The sequence below is a fragment of the Cyprinus carpio genome, chromosome A21, assembly GCF_018340385.1.
Source record: "Cyprinus carpio isolate SPL01 chromosome A21, ASM1834038v1, whole genome shotgun sequence".
NCBI classification, from domain to species: domain Eukaryota; kingdom Metazoa; phylum Chordata; class Actinopteri; order Cypriniformes; family Cyprinidae; genus Cyprinus; species Cyprinus carpio.
This window is the reverse complement of record NC_056592.1, coordinates 9714003-9731855: the sequence shown is the minus strand read 5'-3', so window position 1 is coordinate 9731855 and position 17853 is coordinate 9714003. Positions and strand designations below refer to the sequence as shown.

Here is a 17853-nt window from a genome sequence, read left to right as displayed (position 1 = left end):
AAATTTCGGAGACTGATGAAATCAGTATAAATAAGTGTTTATACTGCAAAATACGCTCGAAAGCCTTATGAAAGTGTCACTCCACAATACAATAGAAAAATATATAAATATGTATAGTATTTTTATGTAACATTGTTGCTGCTGATTGGGCTGACATTTTTGACACACCCACCAAACAAGTTGCACACCGTTGCACACCGTTTCCAGTAAACATGTTGTTCAAACCGGAAACCGTAGCAAAACGTTGCGCACCGGTTTGAGCTTGAACTTGCCCCAATTGTGTCACTTTAAGGCAATCAAATAGTGCTGTTTTTGATATAGTTGTTCTTTTTTAAAGAGTGTTTATATAACTATTAGGCCTACACATTTATTGTGTATTAGTTCACTTTGTTTTAGACAGCTCAGATAAATAAAGTATTTAGAACCTACAGAATTTGCATTTACATAAAAACGGCAATTCATTTGTATCTCTACCTAAAAAAACGTTTAATAAAATAAAGTTTTTACAACGGGCTCTGCTGTGTTTTTAATAAAACTTATAAACAATTAGGCCAAAAAAAAAGCATTCAGTTCGACGGATCATTCAGTTACGGTACGATTCTTGAGCGAATCGTTCAGACGATATCTCGTTTTGTGAGCGGCTTCAACCGATTCATTGAAAAGATCCGAGTCAGTAAGGTGATACACTCACGATTCGGACATCGCTAACACAAACTGGAAGCAGTTTGTTCAGTTCAACGTTGTTCGGCATTATCAGTTATGGATGTCACAGGTACTGATAGTGATTGGAGGAGCACAGCCTTTCGACAGAAAGTAGTGGCCCAAATGTGAGTATACAAATATTTTTTTGTGTAACGTTATGTATCGCATTCTGGAAATAACAGCTAACTAGTTAGCTGCTAACTAACAGATGCTCGGACATGGTACCAGCACATCTATTAAACAGTCGAAAACATTAAAACACTGTATGTGTATTTATATATGGTATCAGTCTGATCACGTTATTATGTTCCTTTAAGGAGATTACATTTTTGAGGTTGTTTGGAGCATGTTTAGCTATGCGGCTAGCTAATGTAAAGTTAGCCTCATTAAATATTAGTCCAAATATGTAACGTTACGAGCTAAACAGTCTGCAATTATAAAAACTGTTCAACATGTCGTGGGCAAAAGAAAACGTGATTTATTAAGTTTCTTCTTGTAATAAGCTCTTCTAATCGTGGCCTAATGGTTAGAGAATCGGAGTTGTGACCCAGTGGTCGCAGGGTTCGAGTCTTGGTACCGGCAGGGATTGTGGGTGGCGGAAGTGAATGACCAGCGCTCTCTTCCACCATCAGTACCACGATTGAGGTGCCCTTGGGCGACGTAAAGTTACCGAACCCCCAAATCACCGGCCACCGCAGCAAAAATGGCTACCCTGCTCCGGTGTTCACTAACGTTACTCACTACTGTGTGGGTGCACTTGGATGGGATAATTGCAGAGCACAAGTGACTTCGCTTCTTAGTCACTCAAATGTTCGTTTTGTCATCACTTTGAAGAAATTACTAGTGCTGACAATTAATCGCGTCCATAATATTTTTTGTTTACATGATATATGTAGGTATACTGTGTATATGTATTATGTATATATAAATACACACACATACAGTACATATTTGAAAATATATGTATTATGAATATATAAATACACACACATACAGTACATATTTGAAAATATTTACATGTATGTACATTTATATACTTATATTTTATATTATATATTTAATATACAAACATAAAATATTTTTCTTAAATATATACATGCATGTGTTTATATTTATATATACAGAAATAAAAAATGTGTTTTTGGTGACTTTGAAAATAGAGGGTTTTCATGTTAAAGGGATTATTCTTCCAAAATACTGTAAGTTATGTCGTCATTTATGCACTTGTTCCAAACCTGTATGATTTTTCTTTCTGCTGAACACAAAAATATTTTTAATAATGTTGGTAGCCAAACAGTTGACTGTAGCCATTGACTTCTATAGTATTCCATTTATGAAATCCATTTATTTCATACTATGGAAGTCAATGGCTACTATCAAATGTAAAATATCAAAATATCACATTTTTGGCTGAGCTATACCTGTAGGTTTATAATTATTTTATTACAAAATGTTATAAATACAGCTAAAGATGTTGATAATATATTTAATTTATTTGAAGAACTTAAAAGCTTGTAAGACTATTCTATGGAGTAATACTTCTAAGATAACAATAGACTTAATTTTAGAATTCATGTATTGAAATCTCTCATAGAATGGTAATCTTTTTGCTAGTAAATGTATCATTGTTGCAATAACTAAATGAAAAACAGCTCTTCTAATAGTGCTTATGTTCATGATAATTCTTAAATGATTGATAGTCATTAAACAATAGGTAACATTTCTTGATTGTCATGCATCAGTTGTGATAAAACAGACTTCTGCTTTATTATATTGCAGTGATGAAGCCATGAGAAAAGCAGGAACTGCTCACACAAAGTCCAGTACTGACATGGAAAACCATGTTTTTATCAAGGCAAAGACCAGAGTAAGTATTACTTTTAAATGTGCATGCTACACTCTCAACAGAACAGATTTGTTAGTATGCGATTGTTAAAAGTGCAATAAATATACTATCCTTTTTTTGAACAGGAGGAGTATTTGTCTTTAGTTGCGAGACTGATAATTCATTTTAGAGACATTCGTAAGTAGCCAATATACTATGTTTTCATTGTTAACATTTTTTCTTTTAGCTGTGATGTTTGTATGTTTACTGTATATTGATCAGTTTATTTTTCATTGCAGATAAAAAGTCACAAGGTGGGCCTGGTAAATTTAAAGAGCTATTTTAAATCTTCTTAAATCTTCCACTATTAAACTGTAAGAATTCATTTTCTGCCAAATTTCAAAATTTCTGTTTATTTTTAGACCCCATGAATGCCCTGCAAATTTTACCAGGAGTGGGTGGAGGTGGTCCTGGAGTTATTGGCATTGGACCACGGCCCCCTGGTGCACAAATGGGTGGTATGGGGCAAATACACATGCAAATGGGTCAACATGCCATGCAGGGAGTAGCGGGAGGCCAGCAGGCTGGTAAGTTCAACAGCTGTCAGCTGATTGGAGAAACTGTGTTTACTAATCTTATTTTTAATTCCCATACATTGCCTGTGATGCAATATCAATCTCAGCAGGGTCTGCTGGGCAGATGCCGATGATGCAGCAGCAGCAACAGCAGCCGTCCATTCAGTTTCAGCAGTTCCAGTCTCAGCAACAGGCAGGCATGCAGCCTCAGCAGCCAGCAGCTATGCAGACTGCCATGCAATTCCAACAGATAAGGCAGCACCATCAGAATCCACAAATGCAGCATCAAAATCAACAACAGCAGCAGGCGCAGACTCAGCAGCAACAACAGAACCAGGTAATGGAGAATGGAAAGATTAATGTGATGATTGTTTGAATACTGCATGAGTGTCTTTTGAATAAAAGGGTTTGTTTACTTAGAACAGAAAAATATCTAATAATTTGTCATAATTTTACAACTTTTTTTTATTTTATTTATTTTTTGCTAGTTACAATTTTTTTATTTTTTGATAAAATTTATAATTTAAATTGGTTTTGGGAGAAAGACATTTAAGATCTAGTCTAATAATCTGTGAAAACTAGGGCTGGGTTGAAAATAAAAACTTGTCTTGCTTAATTTATGTTTGAATAAACGACAACATCACTAGCATATTCTGTATATTCCATATTCCATGTTCTGTAAAACAGGATGTTCGACATATACCCTACTGAGTTTGGAGGGTTTTGTTATTTTAACCTTTAAAGGTGCTGTATGTAAATTTTTCACTCTACTAAAGCATAAAAATACCATAATATGTTTGCAGATATTTAAGAAATATGCTAAGTTAACATACTTGTTTATCTGAAAAACAATGGTACAGTCAGTTATTCTCCTTTGAAAATGTGCATTCCAGAATGTCGGTCTCTGTTTTGGTTTGTGAAACCCGCCCACTGCCAGTTTACCCAATTGTATTTTGGCACCCCGGGTTGCCAGTTGGCAGAAAACACAGTGTATTTCATTTCATTCATTGTCAAGTGCGCTCATTCCTGTTGGTGTTATCAGTCTGACAACCTGAAAAACCCTCTCCAATATTTTGAATTTGGAGTGCAATACCTAGTTCAACCACTAGGTTATGTCAATCCTACATACAGCACCTTTAATATTGTAGTAATGTACCAAATCTCACGATTCCTTGTATAGTTTGTGCTAATGGTAGAATTGAATCAAGAGTTTGTGAATTGGAATCAAATGGATTAATATTATCTGTCAATACCCAGCCCTAGTGGAAGCTGAGTTCCTTTAGTGATTTCTTTCATTCATTCATTCATTCATTCATTCATTCATTCAATTTTTTAATGGCTTTGACTCCAGTTGCACCAAACAAGAATGCAGCAGCAGCAGTTAGCACAAATGCAGCAACTGCAACAACACCACCAACAACAACAGCAGCAGCAGCAGCAGCAGCAACTGCACCAACAACAGGTCCATGCACAGGCTCAGGCTCAAGCTCAGGCTCAGGCTCAGGCCAACAGGTCCATGCACAGGCTGGGTCTGGGTCTGGATCTGGGTCAAGGTCTAGGTCAGGCTCAGGCTCAAGCTCAAGCTCAGGCTCAGGCTCAAGCTCAAGCCCAGGCCCAAATGCAGCAGCAGCAACAGCATCTTCAAGCCCAGGTCCAGGCTCAGGTCCAGGCTCAGGTCCAAGCTCAAGGTCAAGCCCAGGTACAGGCTCAGGGAGTAGCGGGTCAGATGCCCCCTCACTCACAGCAGCAGCAAGTCATGGTGCCCCAGTCATTAGCACAGATGGCTCCCGGACAGCATCAACCCATCAGCTCACTCAGCCAACAACAGCAGCAACATCTGAAACTCCAGCAGGCAATACAGGTAAAGCTCAATTGCCATATCAGAATGCAATCATAATGCAAAATGGATAATAAACACTTTTTACACCTATTATTGACATCTGTCTTATTGGACATCTGTCTTGATTATTGACATCTGTCTTGATTTGTTTGGTTTTATGAAATGATTAGTGAGTATTATAGTCTCAGCAGCAGCAGCAGCAACAGCAACAACAACAACAACAACAACAACAACAGCAGCAGCAACAACAGCAGCAGCAGCAGCAGCAGCAACAGCAGCAGCAGCAGCAGCAGGTTCAACAGGTCCAGCAGGCAGGCCAGCTCACTGCAGTCCCTGGCCAGGTAAGCCCAGTGCAAGCCATGGTGAGGATTGAGATAAGAGACCGAGCGTGGTGGAGTGATTGCATGCTACCAAAATCAACACTTGAACTTCTTTTTTTATCTCAAAACTCTTTATCCCTTGCCTGGTGATGTGCCATAGTGTAATGCACATGCCCTAATAACAACAGAAGGGTTATACATCAATATTATTTTTCAACAGAGGTTTAGTTGTGGGCCACAGCGGTGATCCTCATTCTCTGATCGATCTATCTATCTATCTATCTATCTATCTATCTATCTATCTATCTTTCTATCTATCTATCTATCTATCTATCTATCTATCTATCTATCTATCTATCTATCTATATCTATCTATCTATGTGTGTATATATCTATGTGTATATATCTATGTGTGTGTATATATGTGTATATATGTGTGTATATATGTGTATATATGTGTATATATGTGTATATATATATGTGTATATATGTGTATATATATATATATATATATATGTGTATATATATATATGTGTATATATATATATATATATATGTATGTATATATATATATATATATGTGTATATATATGTGTATATATATATGTATATATATAATATATATATATATATATATATATATGTATATGTGTTGTGATGTGTGTATGTGTGTGTGTGTGTATGTATTAGGGATGCACTGAAATCAAACTCTGATCCGAAGGCTGAATACCAAACACGGTTTTTCACATTTTTTCCCCATGTTGGCCTATTTTTTAATTAAATTGCCAAAATGTGCTTTTTACTGTTTTGTCCTGCTTTTCAAAAAAATTAAAAAAATAAATCAATCAATTACAAACTATTTATTTATATTTATTTAATTATGAATTATTTTTTTTTTTTCTAGCAGACATTATACCAACAAAACACATATTCTAATATTTTTAATATTTTAACAAACAATATTTTTGGGCATTTTTGAGACTTGAATCAGGCATGTATTTTTTACTGTACAAATAAAGGCAGCCTTGCTGAGCAGAAGAGACTTCTTTTAAAACGTTAGAATATATTACAGATCCCAATTTGAACACTGTTAATGTTATGAAACATGTATTAATAGAGCTGTTGTAGGGTAATTATTTTTGTCATTATTATGGTCTTTTTTTATTTTATTTTACAGAACGACAGTAAAATTACAATACTATAATTTATGAATATCGATGGAGTTGTTGCTTTTTCTTGGCTATTATTTTGGCAGAAACCCGCAGGAAGATCTCAGTGCTTTTTTTGTTGACAACAGCATGCAGAATTATAAATGATTCTCATTACGAATTTGGGAAGATGTTTGTCGCACGTATCACATTGTCACAAGCCAAGTTCAGTGCAGATTTTCCTCGCGTAATAGATAGATTATTGTGTTAGATGATTAATGGTTTTAATAATTTTTTGTTCTTTTCTCTGATAGTTTTAAATACTTTCACACTGCCGACATGTCTGCTGCATTAGTTCGTGCCTCTATTTGATTGCGTTAGTCATTGTTCAGTACATACTATTTGGCCTTTTCGCTTATTCGGCTGAACACCGAAAGAGTTTTTTTTGCCTTTTTCAGCTGAATAATTTCGGTTGCCGAAAATTTGGTGCACATTTTATTTATATATATATATATACAGGTCCTTCTCAAAAAATTAGCATATTGTGAAAAAGTTCATTATTTTCCATAATGTAATGATAAAAATTAAACTTTCATATATTTTAGATTCATTGCACACCAACTGAAAATATTTCAGGTCTTTTTATTGTTTTAATACTGATGATTTTGGCATACAGCTCATTAAAAACCCAAAATTCCTATCTCAAAAAATTAGCATATTTCATCCGACCAATAAAAGAAAAGTGTTTTTAATACAAAAAAAGTCAACCTTCAAATAATTATGTTCAGTTATGCACTCAATACTTGGTCGGGAATCCTTTTGCAGAAATGACTGCTTCAATGCGGCGTGGCACTGCTGAGCCTGTGGCACTGCTGAGGTGTTATGGAGGCCCAGGATGCTTCGATAGCGGCCTTAAGCTCATCCAGAGTGTTGGGTCTTGCGTCTCTCAACTTTCTCTTCACAATATCCCACAGATTCTCTATGGGGTTCAGGTCAGGAGAGTTGGCAGGCCAATTGAGCACAGTAATACCATGGTCAGTAAAAACCATTTACCAGTGGTTTTGGCACTGTGAGCAGGTGCCAGGTCGTGCTGAAAAACGAAATCTTCATCTCCATAAAGCTTTTCAGCAGATGGAAGCATGAAGTGCTCCAAAATCTCCTGATAGCTAGCTGCATTGACCCTGCCCTTGATAAAACACAGTGGACCAACACCAGCAGCTGACATGGCACCCCAGACCATCACTGACTGTGGGTACTTGACACTGGACTTTGCATTGACCAGCATTTCCTTCTCCCCAGTCTTTCCTCCAGACTCTGGGCACCTTGAGTTTCCGAATGACATTGCAAAATTGCTTTTCATCCGAAAAAAAGTACTTCGGACCACTCTGAGCAACAGTCCACTGCTGCTTCTTCTCTGTAGCCCAGGTCAGGCGCTTCTGCCGCTGTTTCTGGTTCAAAAGCACACACGCCTGTGCACGTGGCTCTGGATGTTTTCTACTCCAGACTCAGTCCACTGCTTCCGCAGCAGGTCCCCCAAGGTCTGGAATCGGTCCTTCTTCCACAATCTTCCTCAGGGTCTGGTCAACCTCTTCTCGTTGTGCAGCGTTTTTGCCACACTTTTTTCTTCCCACAGACTTCCCACTGAGGTGCCTTGATACAGCACTCTGGGAACAGCATATTCGTTCAGAAATTTCTTTCTGTGTCTTACCCTCTCGCTTGAGGGTGTTCAATTGATGGCCTTCTGGACAGCAGTCAGGTCGGCAGTCTTACCCATGATTGCGGTTTTGAGTAATGAACCAGGCTGGGAGTTTTTAAAAGCCTCAGGAATCTTTTGCAGGGTGTTTAGAGTTATTAGTTTGATTCAGATGATTAGGTTAATAGCTTGTTTAGAGAAACTTTTCATGATATGCTAATTTTTTGAGAATTTTGGGTTTTCATGAGCTATATGCCAAAATCATCAGTATTAAAACAATAAAAGACCTGAAATATTTCAGTTGGTGTGCAATGAATCTAAAATATATGAAAGTTTAATTTTTATCATTACATTATGGAAAATAATGAACTTTTTCACAATATGCTAATTTTTTGAGAAGAGCCTGTAGATATATATATTAGGGGCTGTCCAAATGATTAATCACGATTAATCACATCCAAAATAAAAGTTTTGTTTACATAATATAATGTGTGTATACTGTTTATATTTATTATGTATATATAAATACACACACATGCATGTATATATTTAAGGAGAATATGTTATGTTTATATATTAATATATTTATATATAATATAAAATATAAGAAATATAAAATATATAAATGTATATACATGTAAATATTTTCTAAATATATAATTTATGTGTGTGTATTTATATATACATAATAAATATTACCCTGTACACATACATATATTATGTAAACAAAACTTTTATTTTGGATGTGATTAATCATTTGACAGCCCTAATATATATATATAATATATATATAATATATATATATATATATATATATATATATATATATATAATATCACACACACAAAATACTGGTTTTCAGGCATCAAAAATATAAGTTGAACACAACTTTTTATCTGAGTAAAAAATAATGACTATTGTACATTTTTACTACGATTTACATAAGACACCCACTAAAATGTAGTTCTTATAACCAAAAAAATCTCATCAGGCATATTTAGAAAAAGAATCATTAGATGATATTAAAATACTCTTTAAGGATCACAGTGCAGCCTTCAAAAACTAATGAATTGTAATTTTAAATCTTTAACAATTTTTGCCTCTACCCTTCAAACCACTATGATTTACCCATTTTTCAGCAAGTAGTTTTTAATAATTTTAAATTAAAATACTAATAAATAATAACATTTAGTTTCACTTTTTCTTTTATTTTATATATATAAAATCACTTTTATGAATTTAATTTGATGTGGACATCAAAATGGGATGTCTCATCTTTGACCCCTATCTATCTATCTATCTATCTATCTATCTATCTATCTATCTATCTGTCTATCTGTCTGTCTGTCTGTCTGTCTGTTTGTCTATCTGTCTATCTATATGTATAGTGTGTGTGTGCGTGTTTAAAGGGGTCATATGATGGGATTTCAGGTTTTCCTTTCTCTTTGGAGTGTTCGTGAATTTTTGAGCTGTTTGTGAATAGATAACATCCCTAAAGTTGCAAAGGCTAAAGTCTCAAACCCAAAGAGATATTCTTTATAAAAGTTAAAGGGTTAGTTCACCCAAAAATGAAAATTAGCCCATAAATTACTCACCCTCAAGTCATCATAGGTGTATATGAATTTCTTCTTTCAGATAAATCCAGTTGGAGTTATATTAAAAACTGTCTTTGATCTTTCAAGCTGTTTCATGGCACTCAGCGGGTGTTGCAGTGCTTCAGTCCAAAAGAAGTGAAATAAAAAGCTCCCATCAATAAAAAAAAAAAAGTGTCTCACACGGCTTCGGGGGGTGAACAAAGTCCTCCTGTAGCGAATCGATGCGTTTTTGTAAGAAAATATCCATATTTAAAACATAATAATCAATTTAATCTAGCTTGCGCTCACTGTTGTACATGGAAGCAGTTCTGGGCGAATGACGCATGACCTCGGATTTGTGCATGCACTGCTCAGAAGTGACGAACGTTGAAGCCCAGGGGAGAGTTTAAAACAAAACAACGGTCACTAATTAGAAGTACAGATATAAGCCAAGAGGAGGCTGGTTTTCCTTTGCTAAAGTAAGGAGACTTTTCTTCCTTTGCTCCTGTAAACAAACGTTGGTTTTCACGAGACTCACTAACACCGCCCAAATGTTCACACAAAGAAAGAAGGCGTAACATTTATTCTTTCTGTAATATTGTTGCTGGCTCCGCCATGTTCTTGGATACAGTGTTAATTTCGTTAACGAAGACGACGACGAAAAATATTCGTTAACGAACATTTTTTTTTTGTGACGAAGACGAGACGTTGACGAGCTAAAAATAATATCCGATGACGAAATTATGACGAAATTTATGCCGAGTTTTCGTTAACTAGACGAGACTGGACTATAATGTTATTTTGAGGACTACCAGACATTCAAAATGCATCCTATAGGCTTTTGTCTTTCAAAATGTGCGTCCCTGTCATTGGATTGCGATCAGATAAGGGGCGTTTGCATATCTAGTCAGTAGCAGCCGCAGTGGATGGATAGACTACAAAAACGCGAACTAGCGATTGGCTCAGCACCCGAAGGAGTATGGATAAGGTAACCAGATGTCCTGTTTTTCCCGGGAGTCACAATTCGTTGTCGATTAACCTGTGAAGGCGGGATAGGCGAAATCACGCTGATTAGAACTCTCTGTCGCGCGCACGCTCCACTTCCTCAGTTCTCATATACAGCGCGCAATCGTTCTGCTCAAAATACACACACAGCAGTCCAAATGTTTATCGTGTAGAGTATCTCACGTAAATACAGTAGGTAAGGATTAAGTGAACGTGAACAGGTGGGTGAAAACTGAACGTGTGTCAGTATTTCATGCATGCCTTCCGTCTTAAAAGGACAGCTTTCAAATTAAATACCTATCTGTCTCACGTATACAGTTAAGTAAAACCTACAGTATCTGAAAAAATGAGTTAAATTTGTATCTCTATTGTATTTGTCTTATTGTGGATATATATATAAATCATATAATATACTATATATATATCTTTATATATATATATGTATATATATTTATATATACTATTTTTATAAGTTTGCTCCTTTTTCAGTTAAAGAGAAAGTTCACCCAAAAATGAAAAATGTCATAATTTATTCAAGATTTTCCAATTCAGTCCTTGATTCAAATTTCTTTGATTTGGTCTGAATTTCGCACAAGAATTACTGATTATTTTATATTAATGATACATTTGAAAACTACATATAAAATGGTTACCAAATAAATTCTGGTTACAGTTTGGCTAAAACTACTGTTTCCATGACTTTTTCGACGAAAACTAGACTAAAACTATGAAAGACTCAAATGACTACAATGTGACTAGAACTATTACGCATTTTGTCTCAAGACGACTAAGACTAAATCAAAAAGACTAAATCAAAAACGCCTGCCAAAATTAACACTGCTTGGATATGGTGTGTGTTTCGTTGTTAAATCGAAACTGCTTTGTTTGGCCTTCCAAAAGAGGACACAACTAGAAATCAGTGGTTAAGTTGTATTTACAACACTGTTCCAGAACAGTTCAAACCAAACATTCAGATGTGTGCAATGCATTTTACGGTGGACGAGGACTGTTTCCTGGGAGAGTAGTCTACAATGCCAGTGTTCTGACAAATAATGCTGACTCACAGCCTGTAAGTACGTTTTCATATGTAAAGGATTTGCCACTGAGGATTCAAAAGCGAGTTTTGAGCAATGTAGAGTAGTGCTTGTTGTTTATTGTTTCTCCGATCACAAATGCAGACATGGTTTTATGTTTACGCGGTGCGACGCAACACAACACGGTTGTAAGTCATAATTATAATCAGTAATTATGTCCCAGCTGGATGCTACAAATGCCTCATTGTAATGGGTTTTATTGATTTTGTCTCGTTGCACTGGGACACGGCATCACAGTACGGTAAGGGCATAACATTTCTGTCACACGCTTGAGGTATTCGGCCAATCACAACGCACTGGATAACTGGCCAATCAGCATACAACTCGCTTTTCAGAGCGTTGAGCTTTGTAAAAATCAACGTGTTTCAGAAAGGCGGGAAAAAATTATGTTCTTTTTTTAGCAACGTCATATGACCCCTTTAAATTAAAATATACAGGTTGATACTGATTCTGAAAAAAAAAATCTCTGCTTGAAAGGGTAGTTAGCTAATATTACTTAATAAATGTCACACTTTTTGCTACAAATGCATTCTGGAGGATATTTATGACTTGCCATTAGCAGGTATATATAAAGCATATCCTGTTTTTACCTATATATAAGCTAAACTAGCGGCCTGTCTGAATTTCTCAAATACATTTAGTCAGATCTCCCTCTCAAGGATGACCCTCCCATCTGTGAGCATTCCGTGGATGATAACATTTTGCTTCATGTTGCTTTCATTCACCTTTTCCCATATATGTGGCCATAGTTTATTCTTAATCAAGAGATGAAAATCTTTATTTTATTGTAGAGCTGTAAAATCCAAAAAAGTTTGAGTAGCATTAGTTTTAAATCTCATTTGCATTTTGTGTGTATGTGCAGCTAACAGCCTGACTGCATGCTTGCTATTTTGAACCCACAAGCACTTTCTGCATGCCCCTGACAAGAAATGCATTCCTTTTTTAGGTTAGCCTACACAAAGCTGTGTAAACAGTTCGCAATGAATGTATTTGAAGGACAGTATTGATAGTTGCATAGGAACCACACATCGTTTGACCGCACTGAAAGCCATTAGTAGATGGCAAGCTCAACCACAGCTTTAATTTACAGTCGAAAGGCCTGTTGGAGATGCATAAGTACCCATTGCATATTTTCTTGCCTTGCATGGTTCTGGTACATGAAAAGACAGCATGAAATCCATTGGCCTGTGGCTTGACTTGTCTTGACAGCCAGTGTTGTTAAAGGAACATTCAAGGTTCAGTATAATTTAAGCTCAATTGGCATAATTTTGGTTATCACAAAAAATAATTTCAACTATTTATCGTGAGCCTTTTACAGCAACAGTAAATGGGGGGCCTTTTTTTGGAGTATTTAAAAGCAAAAATATAATTAATTAATTCTTTGAAAGCACATAAATTAATTATTCTGTTAAAACCTATGTGTTATTTGAGCTGTACAGTTATTCTTGTTGTTTTTTACAACCATTTTAGGTGTTATGTTTAGGTGTAACTTTACCCAGAAAAGTAAGCAACTTTTTTTCACACTATGTTAATATCCTACATCGATTGGCCCATTCACTTCTGTTGTAAGTAAAAGTAAATTTTTTTGTAGTAGCAATCATTGTCACAAATGCTGTCAATTGAGCTTAAAGGGATAGTTCACCCAAAAATGAAAATTTGATGTTTATCTGCTTACCCCCAGGACATCCAAGATGTAGGTGACTTTGTTCCTTCAATAGAACACAAAGATTTTTAACCCAAACCGTCAGTCATATAATGGAAGTGAATGGGAATCATGGTTTTGAGAGTCAAAAAAATATACACAAACAAAAACAAATTAAACCCTGCGGCTTGTGACTATACATTGATGTGTAAAGACACAAAACGATCGGTCTGTGCAGGAAACTTAACAGTATTTATAGTTTTTTTTTACCTCTGATTCACCACAATATCTGAACTGTCCTGAGCGCGTTCTCATCAGCTGGTGCGTGACGTGTCTTCTTCTTGTTGTTTTACGACGGATTGCAGACTTATAAGTGCATTACCGCCACCTATCTCTCAAATGGACCATTGACACTCCTAATTGAGATTGTAGATAGTGTCAATGGTCCACTTGTGAGATAGGTGGTGGTAATACACTTAAGTCTGCGATCGTTTTGGGTCTTTACACATCAATGTATCACCACGAGCCGCAGGTTTAATTTGATTTTGTTTGTGTATGTTTTTTTTTTTTTACTCTCAAAGCCGTGATTCCCATTCACTTCCATTATCAGACTGCAATGGTTTGAGTTAAAAATCTATGTTTGTGTTCTACTGAAGAAACAAAGTCACCTACATCTTGGATGCCCTGGGGGTAAGCAAATAAACATAAAATTAACTTGTATTGAAGCCAGGATATTCTTTTACATGTTCGAGAGAAACGAGAGGAAGCTCACTGCCACATCTTTTTATTTTTGGAGAGCCTTGTTCTGCGTAATTGAATGTGACCGTATGTGCATCTGTGCTTGCAGACCTGTCGAATCTGTTTCTGTTTGCATTCTTGCATGTGCTTCCTCATGTCCGCTGATGCACTGCATTTATTGTTTTGCTTGTGACATGTCTGTTGTCCCCTCTGTCCTCCTCAAAGATGATGCCCCGTCCTGGGATGCAAATTCCACCCCGGTTGCCCCGCGCCACCCCGAACTCTGCCATTCCTCAAAACCCTGTTGCCATTGGAGGACAGCAAATGCCACAGGTATTTACTGCAGGGCTGACTGCTGGGTCTCAGCGCTGCAACCCAGTGGGTCCGTACGTCTGTGGCTTTCCACTAGAGCGAAGGCTGTCCATAATCCACACTCATCTGCCTCTCTTTACCCCTCACTCTCACCCCCCAACTAGTTTCACAATCAGAAACATTTAGTCAGAAATGACCCAGAGGCACTTAGGCAGCGTAAAATTGAAATGAAAAGTGTGTGGCACAGGTAAGTGGACTGGAGTTTGTTATTCTCTCAAAGTGACATGCTAGGAAGCTAATAGGAAACAACCATCTACTGGTTATATAGCTCCATCTACTGGTGCTGTACAGTCCAAGCAAGCTGATCTTGACTGCATGTATGTCTGTTATCCCTAGGTAAATGGCTTCACCAGTGCAGTGCCAGCTTTCCTCCACTTGTGGTTATTTTAACCTGTTTTCATTTTCCTTCTCCCCAAAGGGTCAGCAAATGATGTCATCACCCTCCCCAGTTCAGGTGCAGACGCCCCAGCCGATGCCACCTCCCCCCCAGCCTCAACCGTCCCCCCAACCTCCTTCCTCTCAGCCCAACTCTGTCAGGTATACTGAAATAGTGTGGTTTTTCTACTATTTATTGACATAACTACAAATGGTTAATTAAACCTTTTTCCCTCTAGCTCTGGTCCGACCCCTTCTCCGGGAGGTTTCCAACCCAGTCCCTCTCCTCAGCCATCCCAGAGTCCTGCATCTTCACGCACCCCCCAGAGTTACCCCCTCCAGGTACCTTCCCCTGGACCTCTCAATACACCAGGTACAGAACAGCTTTCTTGTTATACTCACAGAATTTTTTTTTTTTCTATTATGATTCCTTGTTGCCGTGAAATCTGGTGTGTGTGTGTGTGTGTGTATATATATATATATATATATATATACATATAAACATACTCACACACACACACAATATTATATATTTGTTAATATAATAAAACAGTAATAATATAATTATTGTGCATACTTGTTTTTTTTTTACATCTATTTTTCACTTAAAGTTTATCTTTAAAAACTGATCAATTTAATAACACTTTTAAATGTAAGTTTTAGCAAATCTCAAAGTGAAACTTACATTTTCATACTTCACATTATAATTTTGTGACGCCTAAATTCAGTTAAAGCATTTAAAATGACTGATTTTAGTTTTCATTATAATGTTTTAATTTAATTAAACATTTTAGCCATTTATTGGTTATCGGCCATGACATAAAAATAATTATCTGCTTATCAAAGATGGCCAGAATTTTAATTTTGTTGCAACCATAATTATTCGATTGATTGATTGATTACAGGCAATCCAAGCTCTGTGATGAGCCCAGCAGGGGCCTCACAATCTGAGGACCAGCTTTACATGGACAAACTGAAGCAGCTGTCAAAATACATTGAGCCGCTACGAAGGATGATTAACAAAATAGACAAAAATGAAGGTACTGGAGTTTTTTCACTTGATGCTGATTTATACCCCCCTCCCCCCATTTGATCTTAAAGATCATGGTTTATGTTTGGTCTTTACAGATAGAAAGAAAGATTTGAGCAAAATGAAAAGTTTGCTGAACATTTTGACTGACCCCAACACAAGGTAAGAAAGCAGACATGTTGAACATTGTCTCAGTGTCAGATCTTTGGCTTGTGATTAAGGTTGCATTATTGCTGTCCTCCACTAGATGTCCACTTAAAACACTACAAAAGTGCGAAATAGCATTGGAGAAACTAAAGAATGACATGGCAGTGGTAAGTAACTTCAAGATAGGGAGTCAAAGTTAAGTTGCATTGTTCAGCCAGTTTCTACAATGACCTCTGACTTGGGTTGCAGCCGACTCCTCCCCCTCCTCCAGTGCCCTGTACCAAAAAGCAATACCTATGTCAGCCGCTGCTGGATGCTGTCTTGGCCAACATCCGCTCCCCAGTTTTCAACCATTCACTTTACCGCACGTTTGCTCCTGCTATGACAGCAATTCATGGACCCCCAATCATGTAAGATCGAAAGCCGAGAAAAAAAAAGAAAAGAAAAAGATTCTCTCATTTAAGTCAGTTATCTTCCTCAGTGAATCATTGCTTTTGTGGTATATAATGAACAGTACATTTCAGATGTTTTTGAATGTTTATTTTATTTGATCAAAAATACAGTAAAACAGCAATATTGTGAAATTATCAACATTTAAAATAACTTTTCTATTTTGCTATATTTTGAAATGTAATTTATTGCTTTGACAAAGCTGAATTTTCACCAGTCATTATTCAGTCTTCAGTGTCACATGACCCTTCAGAAATCATTCTAATATGCAGATTTGATGCTTGAGAAACATTTCTAATTATTATCATTAATGTTGAAAGCAGCTGAGTTTTGTATAATTTTTGTAGAAACTGATAGTTTTACAAGGATTCTTTGAAAAATAAAAGCAATATATGGCATATTCCACCCAGCCTTAATTTCTAAAGTTAAACATTAAAATGCATATTCTTTAATTTCAGGGGCCCCTCAATTCCTTTCCGTAAGCGGAAGCTGGAAGAGGACGAGCGCCAGACCATCCCTAACATACTTCAAGGGGAGGTAGCTCGGCTTAATTCCAAATTTTTGGTCAATCTGGACCCGTCCTTTTGCAGCAACAATGGAACGGTGCATCTCATATGTAAACTAGGTCAGTTCAGACCCCCTGCCTACTAAATGTGCCCTTTCCATATATATAATATATAAAATGGACTATTCACTCCTGCCATTGTCTCCATCTAGATGATAAAAATCTTCCAAGTGTTCCCCCTCTTCAGCTGAGCATTCCAGCAGACTACCCCGATCAAAGCCCTCACTGGGAAGATGACGGTCAGCAGTATGGTGAGTCTAAGCCTGATTTGTGCATTAAATGTCAGCATGCTATCTTAGGCTGCCTTTTACTCTATTAAGCTCCCAGTTTAAATGAAAATCCATAGGCTGTGAAACGTATTAACTCATCACTTCCCTTAACTTCCTCTCTCTGTTTTCAGAGGCCAACCTCTTTTTGCAAACTGTGCATAAGAACATGACCTCTAAACTCCTTCAGCTTCCCGACAAGCACTCGGTGACAGCGCTGCTGAACACCTGGGCTCAAAGCGTGAGACAGGCTTGCCTTTCAGCTGCTTAGAAATGTATTCCCATCAGCCCTAGCAGCCCAATATAATCCTTGCACCTCTATGGAATGATGGCAATATATTAATACTTTCTTCGTCTTTATTTACATTAATTATCATCTACTTTGTTTAGTTTAGTACACTAAGGCCTTAACTGTTTGTGCATTGTTCCATTAATAAAGACATTTAAACTGCTGTTTCAGTCTGAAATGTGTGGCACAGAAGTCATATACAA

The 17853-nt window shown here is 36.7% G+C and overlaps 1 protein-coding gene across 1 annotated transcript; it reads left to right on the top strand.

Annotated features, from left to right (window-relative positions):
* The first annotated feature begins 659 nt into the window (after positions 1–659).
* med15 (mediator complex subunit 15) lies at positions 660–17813 on the top strand. Its single transcript, XM_042778902.1, has 18 exons — positions 660–827; positions 2482–2569; positions 2674–2725; positions 2827–2850; positions 2950–3114; positions 3210–3439; positions 4454–4963; positions 5125–5283; positions 14382–14489; positions 14947–15065; positions 15143–15276; positions 15809–15943; positions 16032–16095; positions 16181–16247; positions 16330–16490; positions 16989–17155; positions 17248–17346; positions 17496–17813. Exons 1-18 carry the CDS (start codon positions 760–762, stop codon positions 17630–17632), a joined length of 2487 nt encoding a protein of 828 aa, XP_042634836.1. The 5' UTR covers positions 660–759; the 3' UTR covers positions 17633–17813.
* Positions 17814–17853: the final 40 nt, after the last annotated feature.